Raw genomic sequence first — 17,922 nt, forward strand, 5'->3', positions numbered from 1 at the left:
CAGATTCAAGGTCTTCAACCTTTTTGAGCATGCACATTTCCACTAAGTTTCCCCAAATCCCTTCCTCCTTTTTTATTGTTCTTAAGACATCAGGTTTTTGTTTTTGTTTTTTGTTAAAAAAAAAAAGTCTTTTCGAACAGTTAATGATGTATTTAACTGTATGTCAGACATATTTAAAAGAAATAAACCTCACTGCATTTCACTATGAGGCACTTTCAATTCCATTTCCATCAGACAGTGTATCACGGAATCGTGCCACACGGAAACGTAATCTTAATTGTGATGTACAAAATATAGCTTACTGTAACTTTTATTTTCAGAAAACAGACAAACAATTTGTGCCTTGTGTACAAACCAATTTTGCGTTTGTGTGTGACGTGGGATTACGACTCATTCAGGCAGACGATCAGTGAGATCGCCTTCTAGTGGACTTATAATGAATTGCTGATAGCTATCAGAGGAACAAGCTTACTGCATTTTATATTGTTTTAAACATACGATTCAGAATGCAAGGTCTTTTTCATAAACAATAATAACAACAACTACTACAATTCTTCTTCTTCTTCTTCTTCTTCCACAAGTCCCAGAAAATGTCAAGTCCTGGTTTGAAAAAAATGTCTCGTCAGCCTTTTAACTATTGTATTTACAGTAAAAAAAAAAAAAAAAAGAATCTGTTCAATTTCATCAGTTTATTCAGAAGATTAAGTCTGACCCCTTTCAGATATATTTCTATTTCTGTATGCTGCTGGAAATATTAAGACTCCACAAGTTGGCGCAAATAACCCCTGTATTTTTTTTTACATGAAGATCATGTGATTAGGGCTGGGTAATATGGCAAAAATATCATATCACGATACATAATGTAGCTGTCTGCAAAACAGTAGTAAAATAAAGTATCGTTTGACGATACTTTTTCTGTAATGCCCTACAAAGACAAAGAAGATTAAGTTTTTTTAAAATAAAAAGATGTCAAATCGACGGCATCTATTCAGGTCTGTTTCATTTGTAATTATTCAAAATGTAAAAAATACATCACCATACCAACAATATCTCAGAAAAGTGTATCACGTAATCATTCATCACGATATCGCTATTATATCGACATATCGCCCAGCCCTGCATGTCCTGTTTTTTTGTTTGTTTGTTGTTGTTTTTTTCACTATTTTCTTGACGATTTGGTCACTGGTCACTTCCCCTCTCACAAACGGAGACACGTTGTGCAAATCCAAAGATATGGATACTAACGCTTTTTTTTTCTTTCTGTTGCGCCACTGACCTGTTTTTTGATTGGCCACATTACCATTGTTAATTGTGTGTTACAGATAAATTATGGTACTGTCGGCTGTCCCCTAACCACAAAGTCCTGCACTATGGAGACGTGGAGGAGGAGACGGAGATGCCATCCATCGAGAGTCTGCAGGACAAGAGTGAGTGACGCTCTCATATTTTCCTTCACACTTATTCAGTGAACTACTGCATGATGATGCACAGATTTACTGAAAATCACAGTGTTGCAGCGGCGTGTAAAAGTTTGCGCGCCCCTCTGACAAATTCAATGTGAGATTATCCTAGGGAAGACAATGGTCTATAAAATGATATAAAATATATATATATTTTTGTGCTTGTTTTGTTGTACATTTAGAACTGCTTCTCTTGTTGCAGGATGCACCCACTTTTAATTATTTTTCCGTAAGTAATTAATTTAAAAATAAAAATCAAAAAAGGACATTTTTCCTTTCAACAAGAAACCATGGGGGATACAATCTTTTGCTCTCAAATGTTGTGATCAGATGCTTGACTTTTTTCTGTTGTGTTTTTTTGTTTTCTTTCTCAGTTCCTGTGGCGGACATTAAAGCCCTGCTGACCGGAAAAGACTGTCCTCACATGAAAGATAACAAGGGCAAGCAAACCAAGGTTCATCTCCGTCTTCTTTCTCCTAAATTTAAAACTTTGTAAATATGTTTAAACATAAAATTCTTTTGGGAGATTTTGGAGTGAAAATGATTGTTCTGTGTGAAATTTTTGTATCAAATACTTTGAGAATCATGCAAAGAAATAGTAATTATTAAAGTCACCCAAAATTTATTTATTTTTATGAAGTTATCACCACGGCAGTTTTGCTGGGAATGTGATGAGAAGAAAAAATGAGACTATCATGTTTCAGTGTGCAAATGAAGGACATAAAATGGTGGTTTATGGGCATGTACTGTACGGAATGGTTATAATTTGTATATCTATGCATACAGTGGTGCTTGAAAGTTTGCGAAGCCTTTAGAATTTCCTACATTTCTGAATAAATATGACATCAGATCATCAGAAGTCCTAAAAGTATACAATGAGAACCCAATTAAACAAAAAAAGACAAAAATATTATACTTGGTCATTTATTTATTGAGGAAAATGATCCAATATTACATATCTGTGAATGGCAAAAGTATGTGAACCTTTGCTTTCAGTATCTGGTGTGACCCCCTTGTGCAGCAGTAACTGCAACTAAACGTTTCCAGTAATTGTTGATCAGTCCTGCACATCGACTTTAACCCTTTCCTCAGTACAGAACAGAACAGAGCAACTCTGGGATGTTGGCGGGTTTCCTCACATGAACCGCTTGCTTCGGGTACTTCCAATAGACACGTTGGTCTATTGGATTAAGGTCAGGACTTTGACTTGGCCAGTCAAAAACTTTTAACTTTTAGAACTTGTGTGAAAATCTGGTGATGTTTTGGGTCATATTTATGCAAAAATATAGAAAATTCTAAAAGATGCACAAACTTTCAAGCACCACCGTACATATCTGGATTTCTTGGTGTGATTCTTATTTTTGTTGCTTTTTTTGTGTGGAACTGCCACATCACACAGTTTACATGGTATCCACTTTGTTTAAAAGTGTGTACACAATAAATATTGTGTGGTAATATATAAAGTGGTGTAAAATGTCAGGCATGGAACGTTGTTAGCTGTTGAGGTAGCATACACACAACTGTCTAAATGGTGAAATATTCATGAGATAATGTTTTTGTATTTTTTTTCTAGCTGTAGAATTAAATTGGTATTACGTTAGTGTTTTATATCTGGTGTAATATCACAGCAAATTAATTTGTAATTTACATTGTAAAAAAAAACAAAACATTAGAAAAACATTTAACTTGAGATTTAACTTGAGGATGCCTGAAATGTGTTTTTTGGTTGTTTTTTTTTTCCTGCAGGAGATGTTGGATCTGGCGTTCAGCATTACGTATGATGTTGAGGAGTACAGCTTGAATTTCGTCGCCTCCTCCAGAACAGATGTGAGTTAAATTTCATCTTTCCATTAGCCCATTCTATTTTTCATCTCTCTCTCTCTCTCTCTCTCTCTCTCTCTCTCTCTCTCTCCCTCCTTACGACAGAGTCTGGAAAATTTTAGAGATAGTGTTGAAGAGGTGGGGAAAATATATATTGCAGGTTACGTCCTTCCCTAAACACCCCCCCATCCCCCGTCCGTCTCTCTCTCTCTCTCTCTCTCTCTCTCTCTCTCTCTCTCTCTCTCTCTCTCTCTCTCTCTCTCTCTCTCAGTTTTGCTTGTGGACGGATGGGCTGAACGTTCTGCTGGGGAAGGAGATGAGCAGCGAGTCCATGCGCAGTGAACTGGAGATCCTCCTCTCCATGGAGATCAAGCTCCGCCTCCTGGACCTGGAGAACGTCCCCATTCCCGACGCTGCCCCTCCCGTCCCTAAACCGCCCAGCAACTTCAACTTCTGCTATGACTTCAGCCAGGCGGAGCATTAAGGCCAGGCGACGTGGCGTGACGTCCTACACCTCCTGCTCCATCCACGAGAAAAACTCTGCGGGTGATTTGTGATGGAGCCGAGCGGCAGCGAGTGTGAAGATTGGGGTTTGGTATTTTGGACATGTTACCAGACAGAAAAGCCCACTGACTGAAGAGGTTCTGAAAGAGGTTTCTTTTGAGAGACAGTTAATTTCAAGGCATTGTGAGGGTGTTTAATTAAAATATATATATATATATATATATATATATATATATATATATATATATAAACTGTTTTTTTTTCCTTTCCTAATGGTACTGCACTCATCTAATTTCTTCATTTAAACTTGTTTGATTCTGTCTTACTTCCTTTATTCCCCCTTAAACTGGACTGCACGAAGGTACGCCAATGCCCTATTTGTGTTGTGTAGGTTGGAAAATGGGTGATTTCCTCAAATCAACACCAACAATCCAGGCATAAATGTCATAGCCTGGCTGTAGCATAGACACAGGAACATCACACTTTAATGTGTCAGTTAGATCCGATCTACTTTGACTGAGAAAGTGCCATGTTCTGCAAAATATAGCTGTTTCATTACAAAATTATCGTGTTCACGTTATATAGGAATTATGGTCGTTACAAGGCGACGGCTCGGAGGTTCTACTCAGAAAGATGTCTTTACTGTGGAAATACGCACAACAGCGTCTGCCAACTGTCTGCCAAACAGAAAGCAATATTCTAAAAATAATAGTATATAACTATACAGTTGGTACTTGATAATAATCAGGAATGTTTAATGGACCTGGGTTGAGTTTAAAAGGTCCCGTTTTCAGTTCACGTGATGTTACACATTTCCCAACAAGTAGTTACACTCTTAGGAAAAAAGGTTCTTCAAGGGTTATTTTACGGTCCATTTAGAGGGTCATTTAAGGGTTCTTTCATTTGTTCTTTCATCTTCAGTAAGTGTTTAATCCTGGTCAGGGTTGCGGTTATTCTGGAGGATACCGGGAACACTAGGCTTGAGGTGGGAATACACCCTGGATCAGATGCCGGTCCGTCGCAGAGCATCACACACACACTTACACACACACACACACACACACACACACACACACACACACACTCTCATACCTTGCGTAGCCAGTCCACCTACTGGCACCTCTAGGAGGAAACTGGGGAACCTAGAGGAAACCCACACAGGGAGAACATGTGAAACTTCACATAGACAGTAACCTGAGCTCAGGATCGAATAAAGGTTCTTAGCTTAAAAAAAGGCTTCTACTTGGAAACCCTTTTCTAAGATAAGAACACTCTTATTACCCTTAAGCGTTTTCTAAGATCGAAGTTTGCTGTAGACATGAACACTGTTTTTTGGTTTTTTTCCAAGTGTTGTAATTACCGTAATTCCAACATGACGTGAACACACTGGCTGCATCAGAATATCCGTACTACGCTACTACTACTACTACTACTACTACTACTTCCTCTGAGATTCTGCAGTGGACACTGTGCTATCCCATAATGCAGCTGGACTGGTACGGAAGAGCATTCAGAATCAAAAATGGCGGAAGGCTGCGTGTGGGCTCTTTTTTAATGTTGTAGGTCATGTGACAATGCCAACATGGCGGATGTAGTATGTACAGAGTATATACACATATACTGATCAATACGTACTGTATCAACAGCCGAGCAGTAGGTACTGTCACAGTACACGATTTCGGACGCAGCCACTGTTAATGATTGACCTGTGCTGAAAATAAAATTTCACAGATTCCTTAGAAAATTTTTTTCACAATATTGCTATGCAAAGAATACGCCTATTTTTTTTTTCACCCTGAAATTAGCCCCGCCCCCACCCGGACAACAAAGCTGCTCAGCTCTGCCTGTATTCCTTAAATTACCTTAAAACTGATTATTTAAAACTGACAGCAAATTATTTATAGTATGGTCATGGTCATCTTAATGCTTTTATTGCAATTCACCCTGCAGACATTGCAAACTGATAGTTTTAGGGAAAATGTTTTCAGGGAAAATTTCCCAATCTCGAAGTAAGAGTTTCTTTAAACATTCAATGATATACAATATACTAAAAAGCGTGAATATTACCTGATGGTAGTAAATATGCAATAGTTTACACTTTGACGAGGCACTGAAATGGTTTTTATTTTCTACAAAATCTAACAATATTGTGTAATTATTGTGTGAGCAGCTATTGTGGTGGAACAAGACTTTAATATTAACAACTGGCACGAACAGAGAAATGTTTTTTAAGTAACTGGTACATGAGATACTTGGCACATAATAATAATAATAATGATAATAATAATAATGGTGCATTTTGCGACATGTCTTAAAAATTTCAGAAATAATAGAGGTCACAAATCATACAAAATGATCTTTAAAGCACCGCTGTAGATCTGACCAACAATTGTTTTCACTGTTTTCATTTTATCTTGTAAGGACAATAGAATGTTGTTAATAAAAGGCACGGTGCCTAACACAAACAGGTATGTAGCTATACAACAACTCGACAAACAAAATTAATCATGTGCAGCAGTTCTGTAAATACTTTAATGTGAAGATTCTTCCAAAATAATGACATACATTAAAAAAAAAAGAAAGAAACCAGGTCAACGTGATGAACCTTCATCTTCGTAACATCATCAAATCAGTTGTTTATTTTAAGCATCTTACTTTCCTTAATATTTCCTTAATATCTTTCTGATTTCATCAGCAAACACGGTACACTCTGTAAAACAAACGCCTGGAAATCATTTTGAGAATCAGCTCTTCTGTAAATCAGCACATTAATACAGAACCCAAATAATCATATGAACTTAAATGTACATCAAGAAATGAGGGTACCTGAATAAATATTTTTGCACAGTCCTGTTTTTATTTAAAGATAGTTTGACTAAAGTTTTAAGTGCTATGGGAAATCGTTTAAGTCCGGTGTGGGATCATCATTAACGGTTTCAGTGGAATTAAGCTGCTTTCACACTTTTTCCCTCAACCATTAGCGCAAGTTTTACCAGAAGATGCTGTCCTGAGACGTAAATTGCTCAACTTTTCAGGTGAAAAAAAAAAAAGTGTACAATGACATCAAATGCATTTGAAATTAAGGGAACACAGTGCTACGTGTGGAAAAAAGAAAAAAAAAAAAGTCTTGTTAGTGCGAAAATATTAATACGTTCAATCGGAGATGTTTCAAAGTCAGTGTTTTCATGTTGCAAAGTAACAAGACAATCATTTTTAAGTTTTGCGATGTTTATTGTTATCCAAATCTTCCAATCTGGTTAAATTGCTGTCTGACTGCGTAAAAGCATGTGCAAGTGTGAAAGCAGCATTACTTTGTTGTACGAGTGTAACGGTCTGATGATTTACTTTGATGCATTGATTTTAAAAGGCATCGCTTGAAGGTAATCCTGCAACAATTATAAACTGATTATTTTCGAAAAAAGTAAACAAACAGCTGGTGTGTGAAAAAATCATTCATATTCACCCCAGAACATTCAACACTGATTTGGTTGATATCGATCCGAGGCTACTAAATCAAATTGAATTATATTGTATTGGATCAGTTTCTGTGGTATTATCAAATATCAGATTGAATCAAAGTTGTTCCATATCATACTGGATGATGAATATACTTATTTAAAACATATTTAAAATGCATACATGATAAATAAAATCCCCTGGTACAGTACACTATGGCTTTACTATTTGTGCAATAACAGCAGTAAAAACTTTTCACTGTACCAGTGACAGCCTTTCCACATGCTGTGTACACATTTCAGCTTTGCGCCATCACAATCATCTGCATAACTGATATAATGTGTGTGTGTGTGTGATATATATGATATTAAAGGCAAATCACTTGTGTTTGGACAACTCACTGTACTCGGGGTGTTGTACTTTACATATATACTGTTATACTGTAAAGACTGAACACAATTTTTTTTTGGTAAAAATTATTATTTGTTAACATATAGAATCATCCCTAATAACCTGTGTACTCTTTGAAATGTTTGTTCAAATGTTGATTAAAATGGACTTGTTTAGTAGTTTATAAAGTTAGAAAAATGGATTTCTCTGATTTTCTTGCTCTATCCCTGTACAAAAAACATTTCATACCTGTAATATATAATATACAGTACTGTGCAAAAGTTTTAGGCACCTTATTGTATTACTATTAACATTAGTTTTCCAGCACAACATTAAATGTTACAGAAAAATGTTTGTATGTCAGTAAAGAAAGCAGCGTATAAGGCTGCTGGGTTTTGCTGCAAAAATAAGCAAGTGCGAATGTCAAAGTCTCCAAAAGAACTGGGTCTGGTTCTGCAAGATGCTCAATAAAACTGCACAAATTGTACCTGAGATTACTGATAAAATTTTTTAAAGCAAATCGTCGACACACCAAATATCGACTGTTTAATTTATTTCTGTTTACTGCTCTTTATGGGGGTTTTTAAATGTAGAAACTTTCATATTCTAGATTCATTACACAAAGTGAAATATTTCAAGCCTTTTTTTTGTTTTAATCTTGATGATTACTGCTTACAGCTCATGGAAATCAAAAATCCATATTAGAATAAAGAATTTATTAAATTAATTATTAAATTAATTTATTGACTTGAATTACGGAAAAAATTAACTTTTCCACGATATTCAAATTTTTTGAGATGCACCTGTATACACTGCATATTACAAAGAAAAAAAGACATTTGTTTATGGCATTTCAAGTGCATAAGGTACTATTTTATGTATTTTACCTTTTAGAGTTTATGTGCAAAGAGGAAACAAGCTAACAAATGCTTCAGAGAAACATGAAGGCAAATTAACAGGAAAAAAACAAACATTGTCAAATAGCATTTTGTCACATTATCCTAACAACCTGAACTTGAGTCGATTATTTGGTAACACTTTCTATTAAGGCCACGTCTATAGTGACCTATGAAAGCCTTCATAAACATTATTAACAATAATTAGAATTATTTAGGAAAAGATGTATGTGTATAATGGTTTATAGAAGTGTTTAAAATGCATTTACAATTTATAAGCAGTGTTTATGATGCATTATAATCGCCAATACCAAATAAATTCATTAGTGCATTATGTTTCGTTGTACACACGCTGACAAGTTGTAAAGTTTTGCAGAATGATTTCCTGACAATCTTTCTGGTATAACTGATTCGTTAAAGGGAAAAAAAAGGTAGCACTTTACAAACGTTCTCAACGTTATAATGTGTCATGAACACTACTTAGAATCCATCATGCATAATACAGATAGCTATAAAGTGTCATGCATTTTATATCAATAAATAATATTGATACAACCACGTGTGTAATAACTTATCAATGCTTTATGACATGATATGAATATGCTCATAGTTCATTGTAGCTGTGACCGTCATAGAAAGTGTTACCGATAACTGTCGTATGGTCCGAATGCTTGTGTGTCAGAACAACTAGCCGATCCGTGCGCAGGAGGCGGGAATGAATATTGGAAGCCCAACAGGATTTGACGGTATACGAGCGAGGGGAAAATTACACAGAGATGAAGCTTGGATGGTTTGTTGGTCCACGTTTTAGTTGTACATCTCACCTTCTCTAAATGTTTAAAATGTACATTGTAATGTTGTAGTGGTACCAAAACTTTTTCCACACAACAGTACTGTTAATCAGAGCGTGAGGATTAAGTCTGCTCCACCCACAGAACGATAATGCACGTTTTCCAAAAAGGGCAGGTGTGACTGGAGGAGGTCCACTTTAGTTACAGTAATGTCTCTGCACGTGGAGATATCCAGTGTCCTCAGTCTCTTACAGTGCTGGACTATGAGGCTCAGGGACCTGGTGGAATATATGAAAGACAATAAAACAAACACAAAGCCAGATCCGTGTGTGTGTGTGTGTGTGTGTGTGTGTGTGTGTGTGTGTGTGTGTACATATATATATATATATATATATATACACACACACACACACACACACACACACACACACACATACACATATATATATATATATATATATATATATATATATATATATATATATATATATATATATATATATATATATATATATATAAGTACAGTGGTGCTTGAAAGTTTGTGATTCAATTTTCTACAGTTCTACCTAAATTTGACCTGAAACATCATCATTTTCCAATAACTGCATGTGTTTTATTCCTCTTATACCACTCTATTGACCATCAATTACCATTTTTTATTTATTAAAAAAGGCACGTCAGTTTTTATCTGTAATGTACCTGAAATGTCCTATTATCACGCTATAAACAGTTGTTCTATCACCAGCCTCTTTTTTCCCTCTCTCTTGTGTAGACTTAATTCTGTTCCAGAAGATATAACTTTTACATGCTTATTAGGTGGCAGAAAAAACTCTGGAACTCTAACCCTGGAAAATGCAGTAATTGGAATTGTAATCTCATATATTTTGTATTATTTTTGACTGTATGATACTTTCCACCAATGCACATTGTTGCCAAACGGCAACAATTTACCGACTACCCTCTCAAATTTTGTATTCAGTTTTAAAAATATATATTTTTATTACTTGAATTAATCAAAGTAATAAAACGCCATAAAACTTTTTTTTAATGGAAATGTAATCATTCATGCAGTTAATAAGGCAAAAAAAAAAAAAACCCAATGCAGCATGAAAAGTAAGAAAAGTTACAGCTTCATCTCAAAGCTGCCTCTCATACTGTAAATGTCAAATAAACATCTCCATACAGAAAACTTCACCAAAGCAGTGTCTATATAATTTCCACTGTAAAATAACAACAGTTATTATGTGGCGCGTCCACCGTACGAGTCTTTGTTTACTCTCTATCTGTTGCTATAGAAACAATAACGTAATAGAATGAGCAGATTAATATAAACCTGTGATTTGCAGCTGCACTACTGTCAGAGCGGTTGTTATAGAAAATTAATGAACACCTTCACCTAACACCTAACATGATGAGCTCTAACTGTACACCTGCAAAGTGTCTAATGAGGTCAGCGTGTGGAAAAAAAACAACAACAACAACAACGTCACTGCTGTGCTGAGAATAAACCACCACTCAAATAAAAATAAATAAAAATCAGTGATTACACAAGGCGATTTGTAGGGAATGTGATGTTGATAAAATGATAGGTGTAGGTGCATAAGTGGAGGTATGGTGCAGGTTTGTGCCAGCTCACCTGTCTGTGATGCCGTCGCAGTAGGCGAGCTGCAGGTGCTGCAGTCTGTGCAGGTGAGGCAGGGCGCGAGCCAGACCCTCGTCCGTGAGCCGGGAACAGCCGCTCAGCGCCAGGCTGGTCAGGCAGCGGCAGTGAAGAGCTACAGATGCCACGCCCTCATCACTGATCTCTGGCAGCATGGCGAGAGAGAGGCGCTGGAGCATGGGGAAACGCAGAACCTGAAAAAACAAGGACCTGGCTGAGAATACTGTACTGTACGCACGCTAATACTAATGTTTTCATCAATCCCCGTTTTTAATGAATGTATTCTGATTGCAGAATTGTACTGACTGCACTGTAAGAAATTGAATTGTTTACTTGACTGGTTACGTGGAATCCGAACCACATATTTTATAAATTACATTTTGTGTCAGCGTCTACAATAACAACAAGAAGCTTGTGCTAACATAAATCTAGGACGTTAGCTTTTTAAATTGCCGCAGTTTGTATTTATAAAGACTAAAGTGATTTGCAATATGTCCATGCAACAAATTCAGTACTTTCTTCGTTTCAGCCTTTTATTTACATTATTCTGGCCCTGAAATTAGCTCCGCCCCCAAATAGAATAGATCTGCTCACAACACCGGAGAGGAGGGGGCTCCAGCTACAGAGCGGGACGTGGAACGCTGGAGCAGGAACGTAACAATATCGTTTCTGTTCAGAACTAAGCAAAATGAAAAAGAAATTGTTTCTGATCCCTGATTAAAACCTTGCCGTACAGATTATTGAGCATCTTATTAGTCTGTTCACATTAAACCTTTAATTCCTTACTATACAGTAAAGTACAATTTTAGTTATCGTTAATAATTAGAGATTAAAAAGTGTCCAATTTGAGTTTTATTAAACAAATAACAAGACCTCAGTTACTTATACAGTACGTGTTACCTTTTTATTTTTACTATTAGTATTTTTTTCTTTTCCACCATGTCCAGTTTTTGTTCCAGGTTATAATAAAGGTTTTCTGTAAAACATGCTACACGTTGTGGTCTTATAAAATGACACGTTTTATAAAATGCTGATCAAACACAGATAGTCGTTTCTGCTTAACTGACTGCACTGACTGTCTGGTGATTGCACTAACACACACTTGCGTTATGCTGATGTCTGTCAGTTTGGAGCAGCCGGTCAGGTCGAGCTCCTGTAGACCCTTGATCGCCCGCAGCGAGGCTCCTTCCTGCTCCCTGAAGGCACCCAAGTCCTCATCAGTGACCAGACATGGTTTCTCATCAAACGGCATTCTAGGAGGCTGAAAGAAACCCATGTTCCCGAAAGTCCGGGTAAAGCTGGGCTCTTTATCCTCCTGCTACGTGGTGAAGAGTTACAGATTAGTTCCAAAACTAAAACTAGAGTCTAACATCCATATCATGATGATTTCTTTTACACTGTACACTGTAAATTCATTACCACAAACACACTTTGAGATCTGAGTATTTGTGAAATTAATTGCGGGTGCAATCACAAAAGTATGCACAGCTGTTAAACGCTTGTTAAAACCGCAGTAACCTGGACCCCATGGTGATCATATCAAATATTTACTTTGCTCTAGGCATTATTATTATTATTAAATCTCAGAGTGCTGAACATATAGGGTTTTCCTTCCATGAAAGCTCAGTAGTATTACACATAGTAAAAGGTCAAGACTACTACTAATGTGGGAATTAATTCTATAAACTTGAGACTACAGCTCAGTTTATGATGCTAGATCAATTTGCAACAAAAAACACTTTTTAAACATTTCTATAGAGCTTGATAACACACTGCTGATTAACACAGCGGTGGAGGATATTACACAATTATCAACTGTCTGATGATAATTTTTGCAGACATTATATAAAGTATTTTATTACTGCAGAAACACCAGGAAATATTCAAAGCCTGTAAAATGCTGGTAAGCAATAATATAATGTAATATAATATAATATAATGTAATATAATATAATATAATATAATACAATATAATATAATATGAATGGGTATGTGAATGCATGTGTGATTGTGCCCTGCGATGGATTGGCACCCTGTCCAGGGTGTACCCCACCTTGTGCTCGATGCTCCCTGGGATAGGCTCCAGGTTTCCCCGTGACCCTGAAGGAAGGATAAGCGGTATAGAAGATGGATGGATAATATAATATAATATAATTTAATGTAATGCAATGTAAAGTAATGTAATATAATATAATATAATGATTTATATATGTTCATCCATCCATTCATCTTCTATACTGCTTATCCTACTGGGTCGTGGGGAACCTGGAGCCTATCCCAGGGAGCATCGGGCACAAGTCGGGGTACACCCTGGACAGGGTGCCAATTCATCGCAGGGCACAGTCACACACCCATTCACACACTACGGACACTTTGGACCTGCCGATCAGCCTACCATGAATCTCTTTGGACTGGCGGAGGAAACCAGAGTACCCAGAGGAAACCCCCGTAGCACAATGAGAACATGCAAACTCCGCACACACAGGCCAGTGGTGAGAATTGAACCCCCAACCCTGGAGGTGTGAGACGAACGAGCTAACCACTAAGCCACTGTGCGGCTGAGAGATGATAATTTTCCCCATATTGTTTTTAGTGATATGATACTTTATACTGGTCAGAATCACAAAATCATGTGTAATATATTTATAAATATTATATAAATGCCATTGTGAATGTCCAGGTTTCATACCGTATGCTTGCTGTGCTCTTTGCCATCGCTGGGCTCCTCCATCCCGAGCAGCCCCCAGTCTGTAATCAATTTACACGAGCCGAGACACAGCACCTGCAACCCGGGCAGGTAGGAGGCGATGGCGCGGACACTCGAGTCTTTGAGGACAACGCAGGAGGTCAGATCCAGCTCTTTCAGACTGGACGTCAACAGCTGAGCTAGTGAGCAAACGTCCTGGAGTGAAAAACAAGCAGAATCCATTAATACATACACACACAAAAAAAAGTAACGCTATAATGTTGGTGGCAAAACCTTGCGGAAAATATGGCACAATAATAATACTCGTATAGCTAGTAGCTGGTGACGAATAAACAGCTAACCAGATTTGAACACGTTTCCCTTTACAGAAAAAAGAATGGAAAATCTGTTCATTTGAAACTGATGGAAGTCTGAGGAGAGCTGCTGAATTCTGTTAATCAACAATTCTGCAAAACACCTATTGTTAAAGGATTTCATGAAATCAGAGCTACAGTCTTCTTTAAAAATGTATAACATGTCTTGTCCATGTTGTGAGTTTACGTTAATGAATATTTAATTTGGGGTGTTTCTATGTAAAAGTGGAAAATACAAGGCAGAGTCAATGCAACTGATTTAATTTAGCATCCGTGGTGTGATTTACTGCAGCCGGTAACGACAGTCGAACGTGTACATAAAAACAACTGAAGGGCATGTATTAAATTTGCATTAAAGTGTTTTTGCTTTTCACAGACAAAAGCAAATGATTTAATTAGCAATAACAAGACAAGTTCCTCAACACTATGACTTAAACTATTGATGGCACCGTTCCAACATCCGAGAATCACTAGCGGCAAAACCGATACCAGCAAAATATGGTGGGTCGGATATTGGAGACAACGTATCAGATATTGGATCCTGTAACAAAATGGCTACATTTTTTAAACTGGCAATGTTGAAATGGAAAGACACTTGACTGTTTTGTTTTTTTTGTTATATTTATACTTTAATTATTATTTAATTTTTGTTATATTATATTTATATTTTATTAGATTTAAATGGAAATGCTCTTTGTGTAAAACAGTTTAACTGTGAAGTGGTTCAGTTAAAAGAAACACTGTAAAGATTAGTAGTTTCTAAAGAAAAGAATATCTTATCAGTATCGGCTGATACTCAAGGTTTCAGTGAAAGAAAAAGTGGTATCGCACCATCTATAACTTAAAACGTTTATTTATTTATTTTTTAAACTAATCTGTTGAAAGGTTTACCTTGTGATGACACACTGATTGTATTTGGAAGTTTTTAATAAGTCTCACACCTTTAAGCAGTGTTAGGAATACATTTGGGGTTTAGAGAATTTAAACCAACTTTATCAAAGTAATGCAAAGTCATAATTTTGGGAATAATTTTGAAAAACTCTTAATTCTGACAATTTTTTATGAGGTATAAAGGGATGATTTTTCTAAACTGTATCAACATGCTTCATCAACTTTACATTGCTAGGATTATTTACTTTTTACTAAATGATAATTTAAGAAATTATTGTACTATATGTCAATATTTTACATATTCTGGTCAGCTTTTTATGTCCTCGGCTATCAGTTTTACTTTTTGGATTTCTTTGTGACGTCACTGCCCTTATTGTTATTTGTAGAACACCCACCAAATGTCCATTTTATCAGATACACATGCTTTGTTTGGGATCTTATTAAACCCTGGCCTCTGTGCTCACCCGGATGTAGGTGCAGTTCCTGAGGCTGAGTTTCTCCAACTGAGCTCTGGGCCGTGGGGACGACAGGCCTTTCACCAGCTCCACTCCGCTCACATGAATACATTCAGCCAGGTCCAGTGAGCTCAGAGCCGGCAACGTCATTAAATCTGCCAGCCCTTTTTCTGTCATCCTCCAGACGTGGGACAGCGAGAGACTCCGGAGCTGTTTGAGCTCGGCAGCTACAGCCAGCACGCTGCGGCTCGTCAGTTCCGTGCAGCCGCTCAAGTCCAGCTTGTAGAGGCCTCTCTGGTGCCTGCAGAGCTGCTCAATGGAGTAATCAGTGAGCTTCTTACAGCCGGACAGGCTCAGCTCTTCCAGGTGGAGTCCTGGGACACGAGCCAGCGAGCGCAGAGACTCAGGGGTGATGGAGGTGCGACTGAGGTCCAGGCTGCGCAGCGTAGAGCTCTGATCCTGGAGGAGCCTGAGCAGGTTCCTCAGAGACAGCATGGCTGATGAGCCCGGACCCACTGCGCAGCCTAGGTACGGGTCAAACTCGAAAGCGATGTGACAGCCAGCCAGCGCTAGATGACGGAGTCTCTGAGTGCAGCCTGTTAGACGGTTAAAGGTGAGGTCAGAGAGGTAGCGCAGGTCAGACAGGCCCAATTCTTCCAGGTTCTTCAGCGCTGTACGAACCTATAAACAGCAAATCAAGCTGACACAATATTATTCAAATAATAATGATTACTGATGATTACTGATGGAGGATTGAAGCTCTGACCTGCTGTCGATGCTCCTCATGGCTCAGGAAAGCTCCTGACATGAAGAGACTGTCGAGGCCGTTAAGGTCGAGTTTGCGCAGGCCAGTCAGGCACGGCAGCAGTTTCAGGAGCGACGACTCCATCATGCAGCTCCGGGGCAGTGCCAGACCCTCAAGCTGAGCCCCAAGGTGAACTCTGACCTCCTCCAGAACTTGACGTGACAGATTGGAGTCGTCCACATGGCTGATGATCAGACTGCATCGAGGCCGGCATGCGAGACCACAGATAAACCCTAACGAAGACGCACAAGCCGGAAATCTGAATGTGACGTTTTTCTGAAAGTGGAGAGAGAAAAAAAAAGGAAAAATTAGGAATATGAGAATTTCACATCTACTCATGCTGATAGGCATAAATTTATCAAATGTAAAACTGGGACATAGATTAGCACTACAGATATTTACTTGTGCAACATTTTAGTTTTGCCAACAAAGCATTAAAATTAATGATCTGTTGAATCACAAAGCGCATCTGTATGCTTGATCTTTACATAGAAACACTTGCTCGAATTAATGAACACTTCCTTGTAATATTTATTTTTGTTTCGCTTATTAAAAATTACAATAAAATAAAAACTGAATACATATGGTATTACAATGGTATTATATCATCAGGCACCACTTTTAATTATCTGTCAAATCTTTCCATCAGGTTGATCCTGTTCTTTTTTTTAATCCATTTTCCTCCAGATACAGAAAAAAATTTCTAATATTATCCACTGAAATTCAGCAAATAACCTGAAACTGATGATCTTGGCTTGCTTCATACCAGCTCCTGCAGACCAGCGAGGCTTCTTTACGGTCTGACGGATGAAGAAAGGTCAGAATGTGAGAAATGACCTGTAACAAGAGGGGGAAAATGTACATGATTACAACTGCAGCACAACTGCAGTTCCTCTCCTTCATTTATCTCATCTCACAATTCTGTGTTTATTTAGAAAGTAGTATGGTATTACAGGAACATCTAAGTGCAAAAGTTTACACACACCCCACCCCTTCCCTAATTTATCTACATACAAAATTCTAATGTAGAAATATTACAAATGAGACTATCCAAAAGCTGTTGTGGGATTATGGTCACGCTCTTGGTGGTGTGTACAATCTCTCAGGGCAGATTTTGATGGTGATTTGTCCGTTACATTGCTTCAGAACATCTATTTCCTCATTTACTTTAACTGGGGTGTTCTTAAATAATCACTTACAGCTGCTTTAATCCTGTCACTATCCGATTAGACTCACCTCATGTGGTAATGATGGAGTCTCCATTACTGATCAGTCATTTTACCTGCATAGGGAAAGGTCCACAGTGTCCTTATGACTCACGTACATCATGTACCAGATGATGTCAAATAATACCGACCGAATCCATATAGAAGCTTCTTCCTGAATTTTCGTAAATTAATTCACCGTTTTTGACCAAAAACATGGGGACCACACCCTCGATTCGGTCTGTTCCGGTATTCAATACATCCAGCGGGTTTACACGAGGATAACAAGTTAATAAACAAGGGTGATAGGTAAACATTAGAAAGAATACCGGCAGATCACGTGACTAGGTATCACGTGTAGAGATCCGGAAGTGTTGCAGGGTAACGGAGTTTCTCTTTCCTGTCTAAGTTCGCCGTTGTTGTTATTTTCCTCCGCCAGATGGCGTGGATTTAAACTACTCTTTTTTTTGCAATAAAAATACATAAACGTTGTAATAAATAAACCGTGTGCTTTACACAAATACATTA

At 37.6% G+C, this 17,922-nt stretch overlaps 2 protein-coding genes across 6 annotated transcripts in view; one reads left to right on the forward strand and one right to left on the reverse strand.

Annotated features, from left to right (window-relative positions):
* Positions 1-7,833, forward strand: part of elmo3 (engulfment and cell motility 3) — a 40,973-nt gene extending 33,140 nt beyond the window's left edge. For all 4 annotated transcript variants that reach the window (XM_053631459.1, XM_053631460.1, XM_053631461.1 and 1 more), the window contains 4 exons: positions 1,323-1,427; positions 1,835-1,914; positions 3,207-3,287; positions 3,553-7,833. In XM_053631459.1, coding sequence (XP_053487434.1) covers positions 1,323-1,427; positions 1,835-1,914; positions 3,207-3,287; positions 3,553-3,765 — 479 coding nt within the window. In that variant the 3' untranslated portion in view covers positions 3,766-7,833. The remainder of the gene's footprint in view (positions 1-1,322; positions 1,428-1,834; positions 1,915-3,206; positions 3,288-3,552) is intronic.
* On the reverse strand, positions 6,824-17,825 carry fbxl9 (F-box and leucine rich repeat protein). 2 transcript variants are annotated; one of them, XM_053631465.1, is made up of 8 exons: positions 17,426-17,825; positions 16,925-17,026; positions 16,151-16,465; positions 15,394-16,065; positions 13,668-13,880; positions 12,081-12,296; positions 10,955-11,172; positions 6,824-9,596 (listed from the first exon to the last, which is right to left on the reverse strand). In XM_053631465.1, exons 1-8 carry the CDS (start codon positions 17,450-17,452, stop codon positions 9,428-9,430), a joined length of 1,932 nt encoding a protein of 643 aa, XP_053487440.1. In that variant the 5' UTR covers positions 17,453-17,825; the 3' UTR covers positions 6,824-9,427. The 2 variants fall into 2 exon arrangements, with proteins under 2 accessions (XP_053487440.1, XP_053487439.1); XM_053631464.1 differs by lacking the exon at positions 17,426-17,825 and having other exon boundaries at positions 16,925-17,162.
* Positions 17,826-17,922: the final 97 nt, after the last annotated feature.

This window comes from Ictalurus furcatus, chromosome 8, assembly GCF_023375685.1.
Source record: "Ictalurus furcatus strain D&B chromosome 8, Billie_1.0, whole genome shotgun sequence".
In the NCBI taxonomy this organism is placed as follows: Eukaryota; Metazoa; Chordata; class Actinopteri; order Siluriformes; family Ictaluridae; genus Ictalurus; species Ictalurus furcatus.